At 47.3% G+C, this 27,795-nt stretch overlaps 1 protein-coding gene across 3 annotated transcripts in view; it reads right to left on the minus strand.

Moving 5' to 3' along the window:
- LOC119169832 (uncharacterized) overlaps window positions 1-27,795 on the minus strand; it is an 80,782-nt gene that overhangs the window by 17,775 nt on the left and 35,212 nt on the right. For all 3 annotated transcript variants that reach the window (XM_075886605.1, XM_075886604.1, XM_075886603.1), the window contains 2 exons: window positions 20,235-20,575; window positions 18,582-18,796 (listed from right to left, as the gene is read on the minus strand). In XM_075886605.1, coding sequence (XP_075742720.1) covers window positions 18,582-18,796; window positions 20,235-20,575 — 556 coding nt within the window. The remainder of the gene's footprint in view (window positions 1-18,581; window positions 18,797-20,234; window positions 20,576-27,795) is intronic.

The following is a 27,795-nucleotide window of genomic DNA, read 5'->3' on the forward strand; positions in this document are numbered from 1 at the left end:
CATGACGTCATCTTCGGGTGGGACTTGCTATCCCGCCATAACGCCGTCATCGACTGCGCATGCTCTGAAGTTGAGTTTTCACCTTTTTGTGATGTCCCATTACTTGACGCTCTTCATCAGCTGCCGAAGTTGTTCGTGCATGAAGATACCGATTTCCACCTCAAAATGTTGCACTTGTTCCCGTTTTATGCAATGCCTACACCGACGCTACAGTCTTAAGCCTTGCAATATTTTCACTAGTCCTCGAGCTCTGCCGCTGCATTTCGCAACGATTGACCTTGCTGCCGGAAGAAGCAATATGTTTATACTCAATCCGCTTTCCACACCTGTCCCATTGCTTGCGGGAGAATGTCTCAGCCGCGTGCACGATCTCGACCCTCCGTCTTTGATTGATGTCCCGGATGACTACAGCGACCACACAAAATTACTGTCGGCACTCGAAGAGTCATCTAAAGATACTACCACCAGCACGTAGTGGGTGTACAGCAAGAGCGGCTCTCAATCTGGAGCAAAAAAGAAGATCGCGCGCTTCTTCTCCGCTCGAGAGCCAGCCACGACTGACGCATCGTCCTAGTGCTAGCTACCTGGTAGTTTAATAAATCCTTCAGTACTTGTGACTCATTGTGACAAACTGGTGGAAGTGCTGGGTAGTCTCACGAGTGCTGCAGACCCCCCTCCCACCAGGAAGCCTCGATACGAGTCCAGTGCCAGTCAATACTCCCGTGCATCGGACCAGCCACCGAATCAGGGGATTGCCTCCGGAAGCCGACGATACTGCTCCCACCACGTCGACAAATATGACCAGCGCTTCGGTGCAAACCTCGGCAACCGGCACGGGAAGCACGACGTCGAGCCGCGATACGTCGGAAAGCCCACGCGCACCGGCGACGTTGCATGGCTCGGAGCACGAGGACGTCGAGGACTGGTTGGCGGATTTTGAGCGCGCAGCCACCTTGAATCAGTGGGAGGACGCGGCGAAACTAGGTCGTGTCTACTATCTCGAAGACGGGGCACGTAGCACGTACGTGGTATCAAAACCGAGAGAAGCAGCTCACGACGTGGCCCGAATTCTCTCGTAGACTTCTGCAGACATATGCCAGCACTGACCGCCAAGAAAGAGCTGAACGAGCTATTCTTGCCCGCGTCCAGTCGCCAAACGAAACTGTGACCACGTACGTCTGAGACATGACGCGCCTCTTCCGACGGGCCGATTCAAGAATGACGGAGGACAAAAAGTTGCGTCACTTGATGCGCGGTGTCAAGGACCAGCTTTTTGCTGGCCTCGTGCGAAGCCCTCCGAAGACGGTCGCGGAGTTCTTGTCCAAGGCCGTGACAATGGAAAAAATGCTGCAGCAGCGATCCAGCCAAGACGACAGGCAAGTCAGTGGCATGTTTACTGCGGACATTTTCACCGCCACTAGTACCAACAACGACTGTCTACGTGAACTCATCCGTGATATAGTAAGTGAAGAGTTACAAAAGGCTGGTGTAACACCTGATCCTACAGTTAGCTATATTGCAACTGTGATCAAGGTTGAGCTGCACCAGGCCCTCCGGGACACCTTGCCTCCTGATACAGCTGTGCCAGCTCCAGCTGAATACCGTCGTGAGATAACCTATGCGGAAGCCTTGAAACGCCCTGCTGCATCGCCCGCCATTATTGGTCCATCCTGTTCCTACTGTTTCACTACAGTCAGCGCAGCACATACCGTACTACGAAGGCACGTACACGCTACCACCGTTGGCCTTTGTCTCTGGTGCTTCTGTCGCCCATCGTTCAGTGCAACCAGTTCTGTACATCGACGATCGGCGTTCGTCTCCTCGGAAGTCTGATGTTTGGCGCACACCTGATCGCCGGCCTCTGTGCTTTCACTGCGGAGAAGCTGATCACTTGTACCGCCAGTGCCCATATCGCCGTCTTGGGCTTCGCGGCTTCTCTGCGTACTCACCGCCACCTCGTTACAGCCAGAGACCGCGAGACATCGAAAACTACCTCTCCCAGCAGCATGCACCACCGTCTGCCGGGCGCCAGTCACGCTCGCCATCACCGAGGCGATTTTCATCAACGCCCAAGCGGTATTCTACCACACGGTCTCCCAGCCCCCCCGGGAAAAGTAGCCCAAGCGACCTCTGGGGGCGGGGTCGCTGAACTTCGAAGCGCTGAAGAACTCCTATTGACGCTGAACTGTACAGAAACCGGTCCGACATCACATACTGCTGCAAAGGACGGCCGACTTTCACTCGACATAGCAGTGACAATTGATGGTTGTGCAATTATAGCGTTAGTGGACACCGGCATAGACTATTCCATACTGAGCGGGAAACTGACAACGCAGCTAAAAAAAGTCATCACGCCGTGGCATAACTCGCAGATTCGGACAGCTGGTGGCCACGTCGTTACTCCACTGGGTGCCTGCACAACTAGAGTGCAGATTCAAGGGTATACATTCGTAGCAAGCTGCCTTGTTCTACGCGAATGTTCCCGTGACGTCATTCTAGGAGTTGACTTTATACAGCAAAATGGAGCTATCATTCATCTGCAAGAGCGCCGCGTCACGTTCTCAGCCCAGCGAGCAATCAACGTGCAGGATGGTGGAAGGCGTGTCGACGTACTCCGTATTTCTGAACAGAGCGTTACGCTTCCTCCACGAGCAAGTGTTCTAGTCGACGTAACATGCTGTGGTTTGGGCGATGGCGATGTGGTGGCTGAGACAAATTTAGAACACCTCCTGCAGCAAGGCATTTGTGTAGCTAGAAGTGTAATACTTCTTCGTGATGGCCGATATGAATCGCTCGTAACCAACTTTAGCGACGAGCATCGACATCTTTTCCGTGGCACTTCGATAGCGCTTGCCCACGAAGTAGCAAACGTCACCAACTGTCTCATGTCGGAACTAGTGGATACCGCCGACACGTCAATGAGTAATATTGACATCAATCCTTATCTTTCCACCGTTAACCAGACTGCGCTACGAGCGCTCTTGTTCGAGTTCAGGTCTTGCTTCGCAAGTTGCTCAAAGATCGGCGAGACGTCCATGACTCAACACAGAATCATCACGTACGAGGACGCACGCCGGATACACCAGAACCCCTACCGCGTTTCGGCCAAAGAACGTGAAGCGATACGTACGCAAGTCAGCGAGATGCTTGACGATGGCGTTATTGAACCATCTAACAGCCCGTGGTCATCTCCAGTCGCACTTTTCAAAATGAACGGATCGCTACGCTTCTGCGTCGACTACCGAAAGCTTAACAACGTGACGAAAAAGAATGTGTATCCGCTGCCGCGTATCGACGATTCACTGGAGAGACTTCGTCGTGCCCATTATTTCACTTCTCTTGATCTCAAAAGCGGGTATTGGCCAATCGAGGTAGATCAGCGAGACCGTGAGAAAACAGCCTTCGTGACTCCAGGCGGCCTACACCGATTTCGCATGCTCCCTTTTGGCTTGTGTTCAGCACCCGCAACTTTCTAGCGAATGATGGACACTGTCCTCACTGGGCTCAAGTGGCAGACTTGTATTGTCTACCTTGATGATGTGGTGGTCTTCTCGACCACGTTTGAGCAGCACCTTCACGGCCTGTGCAGCGTGCTGGAGGCTATCCGATTGGCAGACCTCACACTAAAGCCACATAAGTGCCACTTCGGCTATAAAGAGCTAAAATTTCTTGGACATTTAGTTAGCGCCAAAGTAATCCGGCCCGATCCGGACAAGCTTGCCGCTGTTGCCGAATTACCAGCTCCTGTCGATAAAAAAGCAATCCGGCGCTTCCTTGGTTTGTGCGCCTACTATCGTCGGTTCATTCTTGGCTTTTCACCGATAGCAGAACCTCTGACTCGTCTCACAAGGGACGACACGCCGTTTGTCTGGGAAAACGAGCAACAAGCAGCTTTTGATGAGCTGCAACAGCGCATGCAATCAGCGCCCGTTCTTGCTCATTTCGACGATGATGCTGACACGGAGGTCTATACCGACGCTAGTAACATTGGGCTTTGTGCAGTGCTCGTTCAGCGTCAAGAAGACATCAAAAAAGTGATAGCCTACACCAGCCGCTCTCTATCCCGTGCCGAGGCAAATTATTCCACTACGGAGAAAGAGTGCCTCGCAGTCGTGTGGGCAATCACCAAGTTCCGCCCGTACCTTTATGGTCGTCCCTTGAAGATAGTGACGGACCATCACGCGCTCTGTTGATTGGCAAGCCTGCGCGACCCTTCAGGTTAGCTAGCACGGTGGAGCTTGCGGCTGCAGGAATTTGACGTCACCATCGTCCATAAGTGCGGCCGTAAGCATGAAGACGCTGACACACTGTCACGCGCACCCCTTCATGTCGTCAGTCAGGAAGCAGAGGAAGACGAAGGCTTTCTGGGCGCCGTTAGTGCATCAGACTTGAGAAAACGGCAGCGAGATGATGCAGAGATTCGTCCAATCATTGATCCGTTAGAGGGCCAGAACGCAATCATACCACGTCATTTATCCCGCTCGTTGACGTCGTTCTGTCTACGAGACGGTGTGCTCTACAAGAAGAACGCTCGTTCGAACAATCGCTCTTACCTCCTGGTGGTTCCTCGAGACATGCGAGACGACGTCCTCTTCGCTTGCAATGACGAACCCACATCCGGTCACCTGGGCTACTCAAGGACACTTGCCAGAGTGAGCGAGAGGTACTATTGGCCAGGACTTTCAGCAAGCGTCAAGAAGTACGTCAAGAGCTCTCGGGAATGTCAGTGCCGAAAGCAACCATCTGTTAAGCCAGCTGGTTTGCTTCAGCCCATTGAAGCACCCTGCACGTCGTTCGACCAAGTCGGCATGGACATTCTCGGGCCATTTTCCCTGTCTGCGGACAGCAACAAATGGGCGATTGTCGCGATCGACTATTTGACACGCTACGCTGAGACGCAGGCGATCCCACGAGCCACGACTTCTGAGGTAGCACACTTTTTCATGCGCCACATCGTGTTACGACACAGTGCTCCTTCCAGTATAATAACGGACACAGGGAGGGCATTCACGGCGCATCTTACGGACGAAGTTTTCAAACTGAGCAACACCAGACACCGAAGGACAACTGCGTACCACCCGCAAACCAACGGACTTACCGAACGACTGAATAATACCCTCGCAGACATGATCTCAATGCACATCGACGTACAGCACAAAACATGGGACCGGATCTTACCTTACGTGACCTTCGCGTATAATATCGCCATGCAAGGGACCACGCGATTCACGCCATTTCGGCTTCTCTACGGCCGCGAAGTGCAGACCATGCTAGACTCAATGCTACCGTGTCAAGACGAAGACGAGTTGGCAACTGACACCGAAGAATTCGCAGAGCGTGCTGAGGAAGCCCGGCAGCTCACGCGACTGCACATCAGCCAGCAACAGCGGGAAGATGCACGACGCTATAACACCCGCCACAGAGAAGTGCCCCGGAGATCAAGTTTGGGTGTGGACGCCCGTCTGCCGCCGTGGCCTTAGTGAAAATTTACTGAGCCGGTATTTGACCCATATAAAGTGTTACGCCGCGTTAGTGACGTGAACTACAAAGTGGTTCCGGACTCAACACCCCATGCACAGAGCAGGACACGACTGAGGCCGGACGTCGTTCATGTGTTGCGCATGAAACAATTTATTGCGCCTTGTTCGTAACTTTTCCTTTACCGTACAGCATTCTTTGTGTTTTTTGTTTATTTTTGTGAACTTGCTTTCTCGTTCATTGACGTTTCCTATATTGGCACGCTCTTCGATTTCTACTTTCACTTTATTCGATTTTCCGAGTTTTTCTCACGTGCCTATGTAGTAGCATCGCGGTGCTGCTATGTACTTTTTTTTTCCTCTTTTTGGTATTGTTTTTTTTCTTTTCAGTAGGGGGGGATAATGCCACCAGCACGTAGTGGGTTGACAGCATGAGCGGTTCTCAATATGGAGGAATAAAGAAGATCGCGCGCTTCTTCTCTGCTCGAGAGCCAGCCACGACTAACACATCGTCCTAGTGCTAGCTACCTGGTGGTTTAATAAATCCCCCAGTACTTGTGACTCATCGTGACAATACGTTTTCCAGCGCCACCGCCGAAACCCCCACTCCCACCGAACATGCCGACCTGCCTAATCTTGTGCATAAATCTGGAATTTTTCAGGTGTGTCGCAACCTTAACTAGGCCACACGCCGCAAGTCAAATATTATGTTGACACCGGCCTACACCAGCCATTGCGTCAAAGACCATACCGTATCCCCACTGAATAGCGTTGCGTCATCAATGATCAAGTTGAAGATATTGCTACGTGCCAGTGCATGGAGCTGAAGAAGACGAAGCAGATAGACTGGCACGAGCTAATCTGTTTGGCTGGCGCTGCTCGCCTAGCCGTCTGTAAATACATCGGTGACTACCCCTCTGAGTCAGTCTCCTTCACGTAACATATTTGGTGGAGGTGCGGGGTGAGATCCGTGAGCTTTTTGGCAACATCTCTGGTCGTCGTGAAGCTGCGAAAAATGAGTTGTTGACTCGCGCACAATCTTCCACGGAGCCCTACATCGGTTATATTCAGGCTGTCCTTTCACTATGCCGCCAAGCTGACGAAAATATGTCTGAACCTGAAAAAGTTGCCCATATCCTAAAGGGTATCGCCGATGATGCGTTCAACTTGTTGGTATTCAACAATGTGTCGTCTGTTGATGCCATCATTCAAGAATGCCGCCGGTTCCAACAAGCTAAAAGCAGACGCATCTCCCATCAGTTCCAGCGCCTCCCGAACACCACTGCGACGTCCTCATGTCTCGACACATATCATCCACCAGACAACTGTGACAACTTGACGCGAATCGTCAGGCGGGAGCTTGAAGCGGCTGCTCCAGCTAAGGTGGGAACAACGTCCGTCCCCTGACCCCTCTCCGCCAATTACGTTGCCTCTCATTCAAGCAGTCGTCCGGCAGGAAATCGCCAGCTTGGGAATTCACTCTATCTCACCGCCTACCCGCACCGACTACCAGCCCCGATACACGCCTGCACGTCCCTTCCCGACCGGCTCTCCCTCAACGTTCCGTAATCCGTCCGCATGGCGAACACACGATGACAAGCCGATATGCTTCTCGTGTCACAGAATCGGGCACATTTCTCGCCATTGCAGAAGTCGCTGGGGTCCTCCTGCACAACCGTCCTCTCGTCCCTTATATGCACGTCCTGCCTATCGCCATGAGACCAACCGCGACCATTTTGCCCAGGAACCTGCTTCTGAACGCCGCTACTCCCGCTCTCCATCCCCCCAACGTCGCCAGTCTCGTTCTCCACAGCCCCGCCGACCATCTTCCCCCGCCTTCCCACGAGGTTCTCCGACGGAAAACTAAGCGTTGCAGCCCCCGGAGGTGGCGCTGCATCGCTCGGACTGACCGAAAATTCTCTTTTGACGATACCGACAAATCGGAACCTCATAGACGTACAAGTAGACGGCCTACATGTCACTGCTCTTGTCGACACCGGCGCCCAACTTTCCGTGATGACGAGTGATTTTCGCCGCAAGCTCAAGAAGGTTCTCACACCTGCGACCACCCAGTTCGTCCGTGTTGCGGATGGTGGCATAGCATCGATCGTTGGAATGTGCTCCGCTCGTGTGAGCATTGCGGATCGGCACACAGTTGTTCTCTTCACCGTCCTTGATAAATGCCCCCACGACGTAATCTTAGGCCTCGACTTCCTATCCGCGCATTCTGCCCTCATAGACTGTTCGACCAGTACGCTCCGTCTACACTTGCCCGCAACAGAACCTCTTACACAACGGCCGAGTCGCCTCTGCACAACGGGACACGCGCGCCTCCCTCCACAGACACTGACCTACATAGAGCTCGTCTCAATACCACCAGTTCCCGACGGTGACTATGTTCTGACCCCTATCACCGATGTTCTCATAAGCCGTGGCATTACATTACCGCACACCATTCTGTCCGTCGCAGGAAATTCTACGTGCCTCCCAGTTGTCAACTTTAGCTTGACACCTCAAGTTTTGCCGCAAGGGTTGTCTTTAGCGTTGCTCTGCACCTTAGAAGACAATGCGGTAGATGTTTTCGCGATGGCCGCCCCTTCTGAACCCCACGCTCAACATCAGTCTGTCACTTGCTCCGACAGCGCTATTACTTCGATGATCGCTTCCAACTTAACACCGCAGCAGACTGATGAGCTCCACCGGGTTCTGCTGTCCTACATCGACGTATTTGACATCAGCGGCCGTCCGTTGGGGAAAGCTACCGGTATGAGCCACCGCATAAACACTGGTAATGAGCATCCTATTCATAGGCGCCCATATCGGGTGTCGGCGGCCGAGCGTCACATCATCCAAAGTGAGGTCGACAAAATGCTCACCAAGGACATCATTGAGCCATCTTGCAGTTCTTGGGCTTCTCCTGTAGTGCTAGTCCGCAAGAAAGACGGTGCATGGCGTTTCTGTGTGGATTATCGACACCTAAACAAAATTACCAAAAAAGACGTCTACCCTCTGCCACGAATAGATGATGCGCTTGATTACCTCTATGGGTCCCACTATTTTTCCTCCATAGACCTTCGTTCCGGCTACTGGCAGATAGAGGTAGATGAAATGGACCGTGAAAAGACTGCATTCATCACCCCCGATGGCCTATATCAGTTCAAGGTCATGCCCTTCGGCCTTTGTAACGCTCCAGCCACCTTCGAACGAATGATGGACTCCCTGCTCAGAGGATTCAAATGGTCCACATGTTTGTGCTACTTGGACGACGTCATCGTCTTTTCACCAACGTTTGAAACTCACATAGAGCGCCTCTCAGCCATCCTGGGAATCTTCCGTCGCGCTGGCCTGCAGCTCAACTCGTCCAAATGTCACTTTGGACGCCATCAAATCACAGTGCTTGGCCATTTAGTAGACGCCAACGGTGTACAACCAGACCCGGCAAAAATCAGCGCCGTCAAAAACTTTCCTGTACCACGATCTGCGAAGGATGTACGCAGCTTTATCGGACTATGCTCCTACTTCCGACGCTTCGTGAAAAATTTTGCGCACATAGCGAGGCCGCTTATGCAGCTCCTCAAGAAAGAAGTCCCGTTTTCATGGGGCTCCGAAGAGGCTTCTGCGTTCTCGACTCTCGTCGCTCTTCTCACTACCCCTCCGATTCTGGCACACTTCAACCCTGCTGCCCCTACGGAAATCCGTACAGATGCAAGTGGGCATGGCATTGGTGCAGTGCTGGCTCAGAAACAATATGGCCATGATTGCGTTATTGCATATGCCAGCCGCCTCCTATCCGCCCCTGAACGTAACTATTCGATAACAGAGCGTGAGTGCTTGGCTCTTGTATGGGCGGTAGCGAAATTTCGACCTTATCTATACGGACGCCCATTTTCGGTAGTTACCGACCACCACGCACTCTGCTGGCTGAACTCTCTGAAAGATCCATCAGGCCGCCTTGGTCGCTGGGCTTTGCGCCTCCAAGAGTTTTCCTATTCGGTGGTCTACAAATCTGGCCACCTACACCGTGATGCCGATTGCCTCTCCCGGTACCCTGTCGACGATCCTGAGGACACTGACGAGCCCACGGAGAACTCTATCTTGTCAGTGTCCGACTTCCTTAATATTGGGGAAGAACAGAAGCGTGATCCAGAGCTGCTTGACATCATCAGCCGTATGGAATCCTCCACAAATGATGCTTCCGTCCGCTACTTTGTCATTCAAAAGGGTGTGCTATACCGTCGCAATTTCCGACTAGACGGGCCCGACCTTCTCATTGTTGTGCCTAAGCATTTGCGCCGCTGTGTTCTCACCGAACTTCACGACGCTCCCACGGCTGGACACCTTGGCGTATCCCGCACGTACGAGCGCGTCCGGCGCCGTTTTTTCTGGCCAGGCCTTGCTCGTTCGGTACGCCGATACGTCGCCACATGTGACCTATGCCAACGTCGTAAGACACCATCGCTGCTACCCGCTGGCCATCTTCAACCAATTGACATACCCGCGGAACCATTTTACCGTGTTGGGTTAGACCTGCTTGGTCCTTTTCCCACATCAACATTGGGAAACAAATGGATAGCCGTTATCACAGACTACGCTACACGCTACGCTATTACGCGAGCTCTACCGACCAGCTGTGCAACCGACGTCGCTGACTTCTTGTTACGGGACGTTATATTGATTCACGGTGCGCCGAGACAGCTTCTCACAGACCGTGGCCGTACATTTTTATCCCAAGTCATCGCCGACATTCTGCGTTCTTGTTCGACGCAACACACACTGACAACCGCTTACCACCCTCAAACAAACGGCCTTACGGAACGATTTAACCGCACTTTAACAAATATGCTCGCTATGTACGTGTCGCCCGACCACCGAGACTGGGACCTTGCCTTACCCTACGCAACTTTCGCGTATAATTCATCCCGTCACGACACAGCGGGCTTTTCGCCGTTCTACTTATTGTACGGAAGAGAGCCGACTTTACCACTGGACACAGTCATCTCAGCTCACACCTCGTCCACCAGCGAGTATGCCCGCGACGCGATTGCGCGAGCCGATCATGCCCGTCAGCTCGCTCGCGCTCGGCTGATGGCGTCGCAAACCAACCAATGCCGTCGGTACGATGCGGAACATAGAGACGTACATTTCGCTCCCGGTATCCTCGTTTTACTCTGGTCCCCTCATCGCTGGGCCTATCCGAAAAACTTCTGTCTCATTACACGGGACCCTATCGTATATTGCGTCAAGTAACACCTGTCACCTATGAGATCAGCCCCATCTGCCCATCATCATCTACTATGCGGCCCAGTGATATCGTACACGTCTCGCGGATCAAGCCCTACAATAATGCGTCAGATAACGACCTTTAAAGCACCGGGACGGTGCCTCCGCCGCCGGGGGTCATGCTACGTGCCAGTGCATGGAGCTGAAGAAGACGAAGCAGATAGACTGGCACGAGCTAATCTGTTTGGCTGGCGCTGCTCGCCTAACCGTCTGTAAATACATCGGTGACTACCCCTCTGAGTCAGTCTCCTTCACGTAACAATATGCTCCGTAGAGACGTCATTCGACCATCTCACAGTCCCCACGCGTCTCTTGTCGTCCTGGTGCGTAAGGAAGACGGATCTATCTGATTTTGCCTGGACTATCTTCGTTTGAATAAGATAACCCGCATGGACGTATATATCCTTTGCCGCGCATTGATGACGCCATTGACACCCTTCATGGAGCGAAATTCTTCTCGTCGCTAAATTTGCGGTCTGGCTACTGGCAAGTTTCAATGGCTGAGGCCGATCGCCAAAAAAACTACATTTATTACACCTGACGGACTATACGAGTTTAACGTCATGCCCTTTGGGCTTTGTAACGTGCCTACCACGTTTGAACAACTTATGAATAATACGCTTCGCGGCCTCAAGTGGAATATGTGCCTCTGCAATCTCGACAATGTCGAGGTTTTCTCGCACGACTTTTCTACGAACCTCCTTCGCCTCAGACACGGCTTGACTTGTCTGACCTACGCTGGCCTGCAGCTTAACCTAAAAAAATGCCGCTTCGCTGTACGCGAGCTCGTCATCGTAGGCCATATTGTGTCCAAGCACGGCGTATAACCTGACCCAGCAAATCATCGAGCAGTCGCAGAATTTCCCAAGCCGACGACCATAAAGGAACTTCGCAGTTTTGTTGGCCCATGCTCTTATTTCCGGCGCTTTGTTCGCAATTTCACATCCATGATGTCACCATTAACCCAGCTTCTTCGCAGTGACGTGAACCTCATCTCCTGGTCCCCTGCATGTTACGTTGCCTTCACTACTCTGCGCCGTCTGCTTTCCTCCCCACCTATTCTTCGCCACTTCGACCCGACGGCTCCTACCGAAGTGCACACCGACGCTAGCGGCGATGGGCTAGGCGCTGTTTTTGTAGCATACGCCGGCCGCACTCTGACGAAAGCCGAAACTAATTACAGTGTGCAGAAAAAGAGTGTGACTCTGATGTGAGCGCTTGGAATGCTCCGGCCGTACTTATACGGCCGCCCGTTCGATCTAGTAGCTGATCACCATGCGCTTTGCTGGCTCTCCACGCTGAAAGACTCTTCTGGCGATGAGCAGTCCGCATCCAGGAGTACGACATTCGCGTCGTTTACCACTGCGGACGCAAACACTCTGACGCTGACGCCCTGTCCCGCTCACCTTTGCCACCAGATCCGACGTGCGGAAACACTTGCCTCCAGACCTTGTCATCGCAAAATCTTGACTCGATTGCCACCGAACCTCGTGATTCATGGATCGCATCTCTTCTCGAATATCTATCCGGCACGCCCAACCTTCCGGTATCTCAATCTCTCCGACGTCATGCTTTCCGATTTGCCATCCGCGATCAACTTCTTCATCGTCGCAAATACACTCCGGATGGCCGCCAGAGGCTACTGGTCCTTCCCCGCAATTTACGTCGTGAAGAGAGGCGCAAGTATGCGCCTCTCTTCACGACGATTCACAATTCAACCACGCCGGGGTGTTTAAAACATATCAACGCCTTCGCCATTGCTATTACTGGCGCGGCATACACACTTTTGTACGCAAGTTCGTGCAGATCTGTCCTGACTGCCAGTGACACAAATCAACACCGCTACGTGTGACTGGCGAATTGCAGCCACTTCCGTGCCCTGCCAAGTCATTTGATCACGTTGGCGTTTACCTCTACGGCCCCCTTCCATTGACACCAGATGGCAATCGGTGGATCATCGTGGTGGTCGACCATCTAACATGCTACGCCGAAAGAGCTGCTTTGTCAAGTGCTACCGCTCAGGATGTCGCCTCTTTCATTTTACGTCGCTTTATCCTTCGACATGGCACATTTCGAGAGCTCCTTAGTGACAGAGGCCGCGCTTTCCCCTCCGAGTTCATCGAAGATCTGCTTTCGGAATGCCACGTCATTCACCTGAAAATGACAGCATACCACCCGCAGGCTAACGGGCTAACGGAACGGTTTAACTGAATGCTGGGTGATATGCTCCCAGTGTACATGGTATCTGATCATAGCAACTGAGAACGTGTTCTTCCATACGTCACATTCGCATATAATACTTCAATACAAATACACACAGGATTTTCACCTCTCTTTCTTCTTTACGGACGCGACCCTTCCCATACAATTGATACTCCATTTCCCTACAATCCTGACGATTCCGAGTGTTCATCTCCGATGCTCCTCGATGAGCCGAAGAATGCGGTCAGCTCACTCGTGCGTTCGCCTCGGAGGAGCAGCAACGCCAGAAAGAAAACCGTAGCACCTCTCTTCAAGATCCCAGCTATGCCCCAGGGTCTATTGTGTGGCTTTCCATCCCATACCAAACTCCGGGACTCTCATCGAAACTTGTCCCTCGTTACGAGGGGCCTTACCCCGTTTTAGAGAAAACCTCTCCGGTTAATTGCCTAATTGGGCAAGTTTCCTGATCGGATGATATGTGCCGGCGTGCACGTGACATCGTCCATGTTTCCCGCCTGAAACCGTATCATGAGCCTTTCCCTAAAACTTTTTAGGTCGCCAGGTTGACTCCTTTCACAGCGGGGGCGATTGTGAAGAAGAAGATGTGCCTGCGGCAAGCAGCATCGCCAACGTCCAGCTCTCTCGGCTCGTGCTTCGGTTCGTTGCTGCTGTGCCTATCGCTGGAGGGTTCTTCACGCTTTCTCGTCGCTGTCCTTAACGGCTAATAAATCTCTTCACCATATATATATATATATATATATATATATATATATATATATATATATATATATACGCTTCGCCTTCGCACGCCTCAGGGAGGCAGCGTCTGCCAGCAAGTTTCTGTGTTTCAAAAAAGAAATGATTGTGAACGCTACAAACCTGTAGAACCAGTATCTATGCAACAAGCACAATAACGAACAAACCACAAATGAGAACATACAAGAAACCTTCAAGCAAATGTGTCCAAGTCTACAGGGTGTCCCTAGCACGTGTTACTAATCCCTGCATCAACTACATATAAGCACTGCTCACAATATGCGCAGTGTATATGATAATATATGTACAGACTTGGTGAAGATGTTAGCAAATAAAACAGGTATCGAGATGCGTGTAATTTACATATTTACAGCGTTAGAAAGAAGTGTGCATATGTACAAAAACACCCACGCATACGGGGCATACCCCAAGACATAGAAATAGTAAATACCCCAAGACATAGAAATCGCATGTACTAATCAGACACTAACAGGTAAACTGGCTATAGGATCCAGGCCAGGTAGAAAACCGACCGAAGGTCTCGATCAACTACGGACAGGAAGCGGTCCTACCATTAGTAAAGATATTCATCCTCCTCAAGAAAGAACCATTCCTCTGACAGAAATGATAGTAGTTCAGAATATGAGCGCCCCAAAATTGGAAAGACAGCACGACCACGATGACCTAAAGCAACAGCTTTGCACCAATCTCCACAAACAAAAAAAAGACAGATCCCACATGGGGTGGGAATCGCTGATATGCGTGTCATGATTAGCATCTTTGGATGTGTCGTTTACCTTCGTCATCTATTCATATCACGTGATACCAAATGTAGTATATGTGGAGTTAGCGAAATGGCCGCGAGCACGCTATAAGCTTGGTATATTGTCAAGTTCTTACAAAACACGCGTCTCAGGATTATTATGTTTGCACCAGTCAAATATTTGGTCATCCATTGACATCACGTAACACCAAATTTGGTATATATGAAGCTGGCAAAATGTCCGCGAGCGTATCATGAAGGACTCAGTATACTCTAATGTAGCGTTGACGCTGGGCACAGCAATGCTACTTGAGCAAAACGCGAACACTCTAGTCTGACGCCAGGTGCGAGCAGCGTCCGTTGGCGCGGCCCGACGGCAACCGGCGCCACATGCAACATGCTGCAATTCACGCCGATGCGTTACCCAGACAACACAGTCTCCCTGTTTTCGTGACAGATGGACGCCGGACACGCTGAAACGTGCGCGCGTCAAAGAAACGCAGCGCGACGCGCGCCTGCGATTGTATGGCACCTGGCGTGGCAACGACCGCGCCGTGAAGTGACGAAATCAACGCCGGCTAGCACGCACACCGCGTCATGACGAAATGTATTGGTGCCTTGACTGTGGCATGCAGTCATGTTCTCACATGATACGCATCTTATGATTATTATTTTGCACCAGTCACATACCTTTGTCATTCATTGGCGTTACGTAATACCAAAATTTGCATATGTGAAGCTAGCGAAACAGCCGCGAGCGCATCATCAGTATGGTATTTAGTCATGTTACATGACGCGCATGTCGTGATTATCATGTTTTGATGTATAGCCTATGTCGGCCTTTCGCGTCATACCAAAATAGGTACACTTGAAGCTAGCGAAACAGCCACAAGCGCATCATGAGCGTAGCATGTAGTCATATTGCTACATGACACGCATCTCATGTTTATCATGTCTTCACAAGTATCACACCTTGTTCATCCATTCACGTACTTTAATACCAAATTTTGTATATGGGACACTAGCGAAATGGCCGTGAGCACATTATGAGCGTGGCATGCAGTCATGTTGTTACAAGACACATATGTCATGTTTTCATGTTAGATTCTGTTAGAATCATGCCATACCATACCAGTTTTGCAACTTTCCATGTGAACGAAACCACCGCAAGAGCAGTAGATCATGAAATGTAAATCATGGCATTCATGACACACATGTCAAGATTTTCATGTTCTGACTAATCAAATATTTTCTCCATTCAATAACTTTAAGTCATAAGTTTGGTATCGATAGCATTATCGAAATGGAAAGAAGAGCCCGAAGCCGTAGGCGGACAAATAGATACATACATAGATATAGATACATACATAGATAAATAGATAAATAGATAGATAAATAGATAAATAAATAGATAAATAGATAAATAAATAGATAAACAGATAAATAAATAGATAAATAGATAGATAGATAGATAAATAGATAAATAAATAGATAAATAAATAGATAGATAGATAGATAGATAGATAGATAGATAGATAGATAGATAGATAGATAGATAGATAGATAGATAGATAGATACGTTCAAGACGTCGAAGTTGGCTAAGATATGCTTTGCATTTAGGAGCTCCCAAAGCTATCAAAAGGCGCGAAAAGTGACTACGCGAGCTGTGACCAAATGTGACAGCGAATAACACCTAGGCCTCGGAAATCAGTGTGAACGTTCTTCCACAACATCTTTGCAATGACACATTGCAACAGCATATGCTGGTTATATTTTTGTAACAGGCAGTTAGGACAAGCGGAAGACAGGACCATGCCCCACTTCTCTAGCCTGTCTTGTGTTTGGAGTACTCTCCATCCGATCCGCCACAAGTCACGGAGATGGCCTGGCAAAAACGATGCCGTAATAGCGTTCAATGAGACATGTTTAAATCGAGCTTGACGGGCTAGAGGAACCAGAGGATGCAGAAGAGCTGCTGTTGTATCTAAAATATCGCTTTCTAGAATGTTCACATGGGGACAAACCTGCTGCGTGTTTCGATAAAATGCTACTGCTGTGGAGTAAAATGCAGGCACGTTAAGGGCTTGCGGTGCACAATTAAGCTGTGTATCTGGTAGTAAATAGCGCAACTTTTTACTTAAGAAATAGCTGGCAAGATCATGCGCAGGGCTCTGATTGCCGTGAAACAAGCGAAGAATCGCAGGGTAAGTAGTAGTAGTAGTAGTAGTAGTAAACATTTAATTAGAAAACAAAAACAGAGGTTGGGTAAGCAGCCGGTAGCTAACAGACATGATTGAGAATGTAAATCCACTGCCATTGCACGGTCGCCCAAGTGCTGCTCGGCAAACAAGCTCTGTTACACCTGACCAAAGCCCAGCGGCCGTGGTCTAGTGGCTAAGGTACTTGGCTGCTGACCCGCAGGTAACGGGATCGAATTCCGGCTGCGGCGGCTGCATTTTTGATGGAGGCAAAAATGTAGGCCCGTGTGCTAAGATTTCGGCGCACGATAAAAAACCCCAGGTGGTCAAAATGTCTGGAGCCCTTCACTACGGCGTTTCTTATAATTATATGGTGGTTTTGGGACATTAAACTACACATAACAAGTAATAAATCAATCAATCAATGCACCTGACCGAAAAACTGAGCCACTGAGGGGTTTCAACGACCTAGTTATTTGTAATGGGGGCTGTACGATATCAGATATGGACAGTCTGTGCAGAGTGCCTCATTTCAAGCATTGGGAAATACTCTTGTGCTTACTGGTCATGTCTTTCTACATCTTTCACTACTGAATCCCACAAGGAGGCTGCAGCATATTATGATATGCCATAGCAGGTATAATCAAGTACCAGAATGCGAATGGAGTCACTTTTTTGAAGAGCAAAAAATGCACTTAGGCAGGCGTCTGGGAAAATATTGAAAAAATATCCACATTTTGAAAATTTTAACACAGCACCTGAAAAAAGTCCCATACTCAAGCAAAAAGTCGTATGCTATGGGATAAACAGCCCGCGGTCTACCAATACAACTTGATGTCATCAGCAAAAGCTGTCACCTTCACGGTACCACTTCCTGGTAGTGAAATCCTCCAATGTATAGATCACAATTACCGAGTGAAGGAATCGTTCGAGGCTGATAAGTACCCTTCATTCCACATTTTATTTTCTTTATACATGTCGTTTCTTCAGTGGGCCCTGCGACACTTTTTCTACGTGGTAAAAATAGCGGCCAATCGGTAGTCGAGGCTCCGAGAATACGCAAGCCCTACATTATAGTCCAAGTTCAAGGGTTGCTGTTTGAATTGCTGTATGATTTGAATGTATTGATGTTTGACATTCTTAGTATGTCCCACCCCTGTAACAGCCGAAAGGCTAACAGTATTTGGAAAATAAAAAAATAAATAACGCAGCACGCGTTAAAGTACCTACAATTACCTGTCAGCAGCTTAATGGCGCTTCATCTTCTCTTTACAAAATGATGCCATATATTGAATTAACCATGTCATATGCTACAATACACGGCCATTTTTGGCTGATTTCAGCATCGTGGTGAGGGTAGTTACTGCGCCCGTCACGGGACGCCGCCACGTGTCTCCACGAACACTCGCGATCACTCCGAAGGTAAAGCGCGCGTTTAGAGAAAACAAAAAACTCTAAAGGTCGTGATGGGCCACATGCCAGGATTTTTTTCCCCGTGATACTCTTCCTTGCTCGGCGCACTCGTTGGGACCAGAGAAGACAGATGGCCATACCCGTGTATGAAATACGTCTCACACAGGTCATGCTTTAATTCTAAAAAGAGAATTTGCGGTGGTCGATATTTGAGGCATCAAATTCTTTTCTTGTTACTTCGAAAAGTGTTATGGGGTGCCTTCAAGCTATTGGGTCAGCAAACTTTCAATCATACATTCTATATGATACGCACTGTATTCTTTAAGATATGTTTGGTTCCTTTTTATTTAGACTTCATTTAGTACTCCTCTCTGCAACCCAATTGTTTGTGCAGACTTAGTGGAGGTTTTCTAAACAAAAGCAACAATCAATATATAATAAGCACGTTTGCATGAAGCGTTCGTTTTATGCATCGCTCACTGTCACCTTACCATTTGCTTTACTTTTGTCCATGGTGTTTGTCCTAAGAAAACGTCATCAATTTTGACTGTAGTGACGCAGTAGTTATCCTGTAAGCACTCGACCAAAGGGTCGACCAGGGCCTCATGACCGATTGCAGGAGGTGGCACCTCGAAGCTGTACACACGCCGATTGTTGGTTAGCCAGTTGGTCAAGAGTGCCCAGTCACTATTCTTCACGAAGAATCCTACAAATAAAACAGGCAAATAAAAGGGGCTAATATGTGACTGTGCAGCTCAAACACAAATTGTGGCCCTGAATTACACATCATTGTCATAATTGATATTACCCAAAAGAGCTATATATTATTTGAGAGCTAGCCGTTTTACTAGACTATTTGTAACGAAGTGTAAGGAACTTGAGAGTGGTAAGACAGATGCCTAATTCGTGGTCAAATATATTTGCGAATGAAATGTGTTATTGATCTCGGCAAGCTGGCATGTTCCAGCAGACCAGAGGTTAGCAGCTCTATATGTGCACCGACATGTCGCTAAAAACGTAGGTTTAGCAAAAAATGTTTCAATAATTTAACTGTCGCATTTCACGGGTTGGTGATCCTAGAGTTTAGTCATTTCAAAACGCCGACACTTAAAAGACAATAGCCAAATGTTCTCCAATTCTTCGTGAATATCTTTTTTGTTTATTATGCAGATCTGTTCATAGTACCAGATGCCCCGTAGGCATGGCACTGAACTGAGCTTGATTTTGGTAAAATAAAATTAAAAGTCAGATGAATTAATCTTGGCCGTTTTTCTTGTGTGCTGTGTTTTGCCCCTTTCCCCTCACACTCCTTCGTTTTCATTTTAGTATTTAGATATGCATACTGGGAATAAAGTAAGCACATCAAATTGTGGTTACAGTAATAATAGCTATCAAAATGGCTGATTTAGACTCGTGACCTCCCAACGGAGAACGTTTGGTGGAAACAAAATTTTGAGGCAACCTTGAAATCTTCTCTTGAATCACTGTACAATCCGTGTGTAGCTGCCTCAAACGAGATTCACACCAGTTGTACTCCGCTAAAATAAACCGAGACCTTGGACGCTATCTGCGAGAGCGTTCTATCAACTTCGCACAAATACCGTGTAAACATATATGTCAATCAGAGCGGAATACTAGCCGTCTAGCTATGAGACTGACACGTACAATTTTAGCTTTTATACAGGTTACTGATACTGGTTAACTGCAGTGTATATACTATTGCTCGCGCTTGCTGTATGGCGCGATCTTTATACATTCCTTTGGTTTAGCTGCATTAGATTGCACGAAGTCTGTTAATTAAGCTCGCCATAAAGCTGCATAAGTTGGCTCTCACTAGGGGAAAAGCCTGAACTGAGAGGCAAAGGCTAGATGGGCTGCAGTTTCTGGTTTCTTCTTGTCTCAAACGCAGTTCAGTTAGAACCTACTTATATGCTGCGTTTTGAAATCGTGTCATAGTTACGACGATATTAGTAGCACTTCGTAAAACTGTGTTGCTTGTCCTGACAGGAAAGTAACAAACATTATTCAGCCCATATTCACCGCATACACGAAATCCTTAAAACAGATAGGGAGATGCCGTCCACAGTGATTAAAAAACTTAATACTTAATAGCGCTGGCTCTTTTCAATGTGCGAAACACGTACTCTCTATCTGTAGCTGTTGGATGCTTGTATTCTTTGCAATTCCTTCTAGGATGCATCGTGCCTGATCAGGAGGCGCTTCAAATAGCATGCGCAGCTGTCGCAGACTGCACGTCGAAGCCAGGTAAACGCCAAATTCTTGAGCCAAATGAAGCGGAAGTTCCACTGAGTTGTTGCCTGATATATGAAGAGAGGATATATGATCCGCACAGAGTGTGGCTCCACATTTGTGACCGAGTGGTGCAAACAGTAGGCTTAAGCGCTGTCGCCTGTCTGGGTTCCTCAGAATATCTTGAATGGAGGCAAGCTCTGTGGCTGTACTGAAATATGCAAATATCCAGAGCCTGCAAATAACAAAAAGCACATCATGAATAATCTAATCTTATAGTAGCGAGAAGTGGTCCTTAGCGGTTTTACTCAATCAAAATTATTAGTATCAAATGATGTAATCAATTTTTTGACAAATTACAGCCTGACGAAAGTTACTGTTCTTTCAATAATACACACTCTGTCAATGACTATTTCTCCAAAAAGAAGGCTCAAACTACACGTCTGGGCTGAAAACTGTTCTGATATGGTTGACAATTGTGACCAAGGAAAAAAATTGGCAGATCACACGTACAGTGGGAATTGAAGATATGCGAAGCACGAATGAGGAAGCCTGATATGTCCCTCTAAAATCAACAAATGTTACGAGGTGGAGGTAATTGATAGCGTACATGACCTACGGGTCATGATTTTCATGTTTCGATATGTCGTTTACCTTCGTCATCTATTCAAGTCACGTGATGCCTAATTTAGTATACGTGGAGCTAGCAAAACGGTCGCAAGCAAGTTATGCGCGTGGTATTTTGTCATTTTCCTAACGGACACGCTTGTCAGCGTTATCATGTTTACACTAGTCATATACTTTCGTAATCAATTCACTTCACGTAACATCAAGTTTAGTTTATGTGGAGTTAGCAAAACGGGCGCGAGCGCATCATGAATGGCCCAATATACTTCAATGAAGCGTTCACGCACGCGCACGCTGGGCAAAGCTACGCAACCTTAGCAAAACGCGATCACTCTATAGTCTGACGCCAGGCGTGACCAGCGCGACCGGCATCCGTTGGCGTGGCCCGCCGGCAAATTCGACGTGCTGCATTTCGTGTCGATGTGTTACTCAGACAGCACAGAGTGTCCCTCTTTTCGTGACGGATGGCCGCCGGACGCGCTGAAACGCACATGAATCAAAGCAACACAGCCCGGCGCGCGTTTGCGAGTATATGGCAAGACCGGCGTCTGGCGTGGCAACGCCAACTTGACGCGAGGAAATGAACGCCGGCGGGCACGCGCACCGCGTCACGTCGATATGTATTGGCGCCTTGACTGTGGTATGTAATCATAGTCTCAAATGACACACATCTCATATTTTCATGTTTGCACCAGTCACGTACCTTCGTCATCCATTGACGTCATGAAATACAACATTTGGCATTTGTGAAGCTAGCGAAACGGCTGCTAGTCAATCATGAGTGTGGTATGTAGTCATGTTACATGACACGCATATCACGATGATACTGCTTGGATGTGTCATTTACCTATGTCGTCCGTTCGCGTCGTGTAATACCGAGTTTCGTACATGTGGGGCTAACGAAACGGCTGCGAGCGCATCATGAGCGTAGGATGTAGTCATGTTGTACCTGACATGCATCTCATGTTTATCATGTTTGCACAAGTATCCTACCTTCTTCATTCATTCACGTCCCGTAATACGAAATTTGGCATAAGTGAAGCTAGCGAAACGGCCGCCAGCGCATGATGAACGTGGCATGTAGTGATGATGTTACATGACACGCATCACATGATTATCGTTTTTGCACATGTCACATACCTTCGTGATTTATTCACTTACTGTAATACCAAATTTAGTATATATGGCGCTAGCGAAATGGCCGCGAGCACATCAAGAGCGTGGCGTGTAGTCATGTCGTTACGTGACACGCATGCCAGGACTTTTATGTTAGGGTTGGTCGCTTGTGTTCGGCATGCAGTCATGTCATACCATACCAGTTTTGCAACATGCCATGTGAACGAAAGCACCGCAAAAGCTGCAGAGCCATGAAATTTAAATCATCACATTCGTTGCAAACATGCCACGATTTTCATGTTATGACTAATCAAATGTGTGCTCCATACATCCATGTTATGCCATACGAAGTTTGGTGTTGATACGATTATCGAAACGGCCAAGTGAGAGGGAAGTCGTATATATATATACATATTAATATACATATATACATATACATATATACATATTAATCTACATATATACATATACATATATACATATTAATCTACATATATACATATATATATATATATATATATATATATATATATATATATATATATATATATATATACTCAATGTCGCCGAAGTTCGCTAAGAAATGCTTCGCATTTAGTATTTCACATGGCACTATACAGGCTACGTTAAACAATGGCTTGAGGCAATGAAGCAATGAAGGATACAATAGGCTTACCCCCGTATTCACAAACGCTCCTCGACTCGACTTTATTCCTCCACTTGACAGAGCTGAGCACTGCGCCACCACTCAGCTGAAAATGACGCTGTGCTACTCAAGAATCACAGCAGATTATTGTTGATATGCAGTGATTTGCCGTGCCTAGAGACGGCGCTGCAATCTGCTTTCTCAAGTGAAGGTGAAGCGTTGAGTGAAGGGACGTTCTAGAATACGGGGGATAGAATCCAATCGGTCTCAGGTAACTAAATTATGAACGTAATAAAACTATATCAATGCTTATTGAAATCTTGGACATAAAATTGATGTTTCGAAGCAGTAACATGTTTTTAGCTGTGTCTTATACACGTACAGGATACAGCGAGCGATTGTATGCACGTGCAATCAAGACCATGAAAACGGCCGAGCAACAAAATTGCTCCGCAGGCAATTTCTCTACATGACCTTTCAGCTTGTTCTTTTACATTCTCCTGACACTTGTGAGAGTGACGAAGAGCCGTCTCTATCGAAGTGCACCGAGGAACTGCGAGGGAAGTATTGTTTCAGCCTGGAAACATTCACCACAGTGCCAATCGGAATGCAAAGATTCAATCTACTAGTTTACGCCGTGAACCTTGGTGATGCCCTCTTTAGAATACTTAATGATGCCCTCTTCACAGAAACAGGGGTTTATCGAGGGTGCTGTCATGGTACGCAATTATGAGCGCAGTGATTGGTCTGCCACTAACCTAATCATGAGAATCTGGTTAAAGCATTCTACATGGCATTGAAGTCTCGTGCCACAAAGCCACGCCAGGTCATGAAACTCCTTAGGACAAAGATCATACACAGGCGCAAATTTGTGAAATGTGAATACAGAGCCACCTTTCTAATTTCGCGAACATATACATATGTTCTCTAATGATACAGGCATCACGTCAAGTTAGCGTCAATTATACTTAAACAACATACGCTGAAGCCAGCCTTCTCATATCACACCCAGGGCTACCATCTTCCCAAGCCCAAGCGCTACATTAGAGCTTAGCGCTTTTGGTGTTGGTAATACCGGTGCTACTTTTCACATGGTTAGGCAACTGTGAACATCTCATTATTTAAAACACATGCCATTGTTCAACAAACACGTCTGTACGTATGACATGTGCACATATGTTCAGCGTCATTTCATAACGTTTCGCTGAATAAAATAATTACACATCACTGACGTACCCTCCACATGCTTCCCATGACAGCGATTCCCATGGTACGTAGGACCTGCCAATTTTTTTTTACGTCTCGTGATGATGGTTACGGACATCGTCGGCGGTGATGGTGGCAGTGTCGGAAGCAGCTCTAGTTCTAAACGCATCACAGCTTTTGACGTAAAACATTTCTAATACCGCTTGATTCTGGACGTTGACAGTGCGCGGAATTACATAGGCTCTATGAGGAGCATGCTTGGCAAAATGAAGTAGGGCTTTTTAAAAAACACAATGTTTGTTTTGATATTCGTAAATTGTCAAAAATGTAACAGCAACAACTTTCAAATCAGCATTGTACGTATCTATACTTCAAGAAATTCATTCAACAGTAGAGTTCAGGTAGTCCTATTTTTGCAACGCGAATGCACATTCTTCTTGGTGAATGAAGCCTTCAGTTTCGTATTATCCTGAAGGAACAAATGTTCTGAAAGAACAGCAATGTATCAATTTTAGTAAGACTACAGCTGACTCACATAAAACAATGTTCCTTCTAAAAATATATATTGCTTAGTTTAAATATTTTCCCCACAGTTTTCTGTAGCGTTCTGTTCGTCTCTGCCTTCAAGTGCAGATCAAAAAACGTAATCACCGTGTACGTACGGCTAGAGCATATCTGTTTAATACATTTTTTGTCATGTATGTATATCGTAAGGACATTATTGACCTCATGCTCTACCGTGATAAGTACATTCTGAACGCGAATCTTGGCAACAAAATAGTATCCATATATTCGTATGGTATAATTCGCCGCTAGAATTCTTTCTGACCCGATTTTTTTCTAGTGTAGATGACAAATTCTTATCATTGTTTTCTATCAAAGCCTTAGAAAAAGATACAGAATATAAAAGAGAGTGCTAGTGCAATGGTTTTCATTGGAGATTTATGTCCAGTATACTAGGCACTTTCACTCGTTTGTTGCCTGTCTGGGTGCGCACTACCCACTATATGCCCTACAATATTGCTGCTTTTGGCCTCTCGGATGCTAGATCGCCTTATAAAACACAAAATTATTCGTTTTGACCAAAGAAAAAGTCTTTATGGCTAGTTGTCGCGTATCGTGGTCAATAACACAAAAGCAGAAAATTTTTGGGGTGGGCGCATCCAGTATCCGCAAGTCAGCCTCATTCTCTTCTCGTGCTACACCTTTACACCTTTTAGTTACAGGCCCATGTGCTCAGATTTGGGCGTACGTTAAAGAGCACCAGGGGGTCGAAATTCGCGGAGCCTTCCACTACGGCGTCTCTTATAATTATATGGTGGTTTTCATACGTCAAACTCCACATATCTTCATCATCCTGTAGTTAAATTTCAAGCGTGCTGCATTTTTCTTTTACAGCAAGAGCTGTTATGAGATCACAACAAGGGTCACGTGAGGTGCTATAGTTATCCACTGCCGCCACCGGTGTCCATAACCACTATCGCACGAACTAAAAAAGAAAAATTTGTAAAAAAATGAAATCACCAGGGACATAGTGGGATTCGAACTCGGATCATGCATTTTACCGCAGAGCCACGTCACTCTTTGTTGCAAACTTGTCATGGCAGGCTTGATGTCGGGAAATTATTCACCTCAAGAACCAAGGTGAAGCCCCTTCACCAAGGTGAACCAAGGTGAATCAAGGTGAAGCCCCTTGATTCACCTCATATGAACCAAGGGGCTTCAACGTACCAAAACCCCCATATGTATAGAAGATACTTTTTGGAGGGCTCTGGAATTTTCGACCACCTGGGATCCATTAGCGTGCACCGAAATATGAGCACACGGGCCTACAGCATTTTCACTTCCATTGGAAATACAGCTGTCGCAGCCGGGATTTGATACCGTAATCTGCGGGTCAGAAGCCTAGCCGTCCGTATGAACAATAAAACATTTTAGCAGGAGCAACCAGGCATCCCGCAATGCGAATTGCGCTACAAGTGCGTCGTCCTATGCTTGCTTGCTTGGCCTTTTATCCTGCCACAACACACTATAAGAGATCGGCCATGAAACGAACGGCACCTTGATATTTAAAAGACGATTCAGAATGTCGAAATGTTACGCAAAAATAGTTCAGAAATTATTTGTTAGGTTATTCTACAAGAAAGACATACTAGTGTTTCTAATGAATATGCTTAATTTTTATAACCTTACAATTTATTCATTTTGATAAATAAAAAATATGACTTTAAAAGTACGTTCGCAATGGAACCCGTTATTGAACCCATTACAAAAGCTTGTTCTAGATGACTTATTAACTGTGGTGGATACCCGCTTCAGGCTTAATTCCCCTTTGTCGTCAGACACTGCATAAAACATTTGCACAACATGCCTTGGAAGTGTGTAGCGTATATCACGTTTCTCGTAAGAATGAAAAAAATAGCATAGTGAATGCTGGTCTGCAACACAAAAATTATAATTATTTATATCGTAGTGTGTACGCAGCAAGTGTGCTTATAGCACTCACCCAAAGCATGTATAGGAAAGCTTCTAAACGGCTGCTGTTCGAGCTCCCGCTGTGTCTGTGGTACGCATTCAACGCAGACCTCCTGTTCTTTCTTTTTAATAGCTGAGCTTTTATGTTCTCAACGACGCTGCCCCTTGTTTGCTTTTTTTCCCTAAAGTGTTGAGGACAACGTGCGCCAATCGCATCCTCATGTCCAGTGTACTGGATATTTTTGCATTGCCATCAATCTTCCGATTACAAAATAAACCTCTTGCAACAATGTTTCAAGAAAGCATAAGACAGCCTGCACGACTTGGATTATTTGCATTTTACAATGCATAAGAAAATGGGGCTGAAAGAGAATCAACATTATAAAGCATATATTTAGGTTGTACAGGAGCTGCCAAAATGATTTTGATCACAATAAGAGCTCTGCTGGCTTTCAACACCGCTTCTTTTGTCACAGCCAATACGCTGATTGCGGGTTCGGAACGGGATTTTGTAACTCAATTTAAGCCCCTGTCGTTGGCTTTGAGAGCTCCTATCTGATTTAAAATACGGCACTGTGTACCAAAAATGTCTGTATGTTTACAACTTTGTGTAAAGCGTAACTCTTTCGCAGATTAACGAACTTGAAAATATCTTCAATTCGAGGAACGTTTACACAAGTCATTTCGTGTTGTTTCGGCCAGCATCAACTGCGTGAGAATCAGATGTAGTAATGGGAAGCCAGGAAGCTTGAGGAGCAACATTGTAGGTTTTTTAGGCATTGCACTGAAAACGCTATTACTAGATTCATAAAAAATGATATAACTGACCATCCAATCGTGACCTTCCACTTCTCAGCCGCCATCTCTTGCTTTATAGCGAATATCGGACCGACGTCTTTACCGTAGATATGGATTAAGTGCAGCTGTTCCAGGGACTCAGATTGGTAGGCGGCCTCGGCGATGCAGCGAAACTCGGCATCGGAAAACTCTTTAAAAAGAGCGAGGCGCCTGAGAGACGAAGTCTCATGGAGACCTTCGGCCAGGTGACTGGCATGCCATCTGATCGTCGGCATCTTCGTACAGAATTGGGTACAATATGATTATTTTTGTGTTGGCATGCACAACAAATAAAAGAAACAGAGCACATCTTTGTGTAAATGCGTTGTTAAAGGGGCTTTCCTCACTTCTCGAATCTTTTTTTTTTCAATTATGTGGGTTGCATAAAGTGCTGACTGAGGATAGTTTAAAATAGGTCAAGCACCAATATCAGTATCTCAGCCTGAGGGGGAAAGAAGGCTGCGCAGGTTCGGTAAAGGCTTAATCCTTTACCAGCCATGCTTGTCAAGCCACAGATGCGTACGTGTTAGCTACATGTATAGCGCTCA

Source organism: Rhipicephalus microplus, chromosome 2, assembly GCF_043290135.1.
Source record: "Rhipicephalus microplus isolate Deutch F79 chromosome 2, USDA_Rmic, whole genome shotgun sequence".
NCBI classification, from domain to species: domain Eukaryota; kingdom Metazoa; phylum Arthropoda; class Arachnida; order Ixodida; family Ixodidae; genus Rhipicephalus; species Rhipicephalus microplus.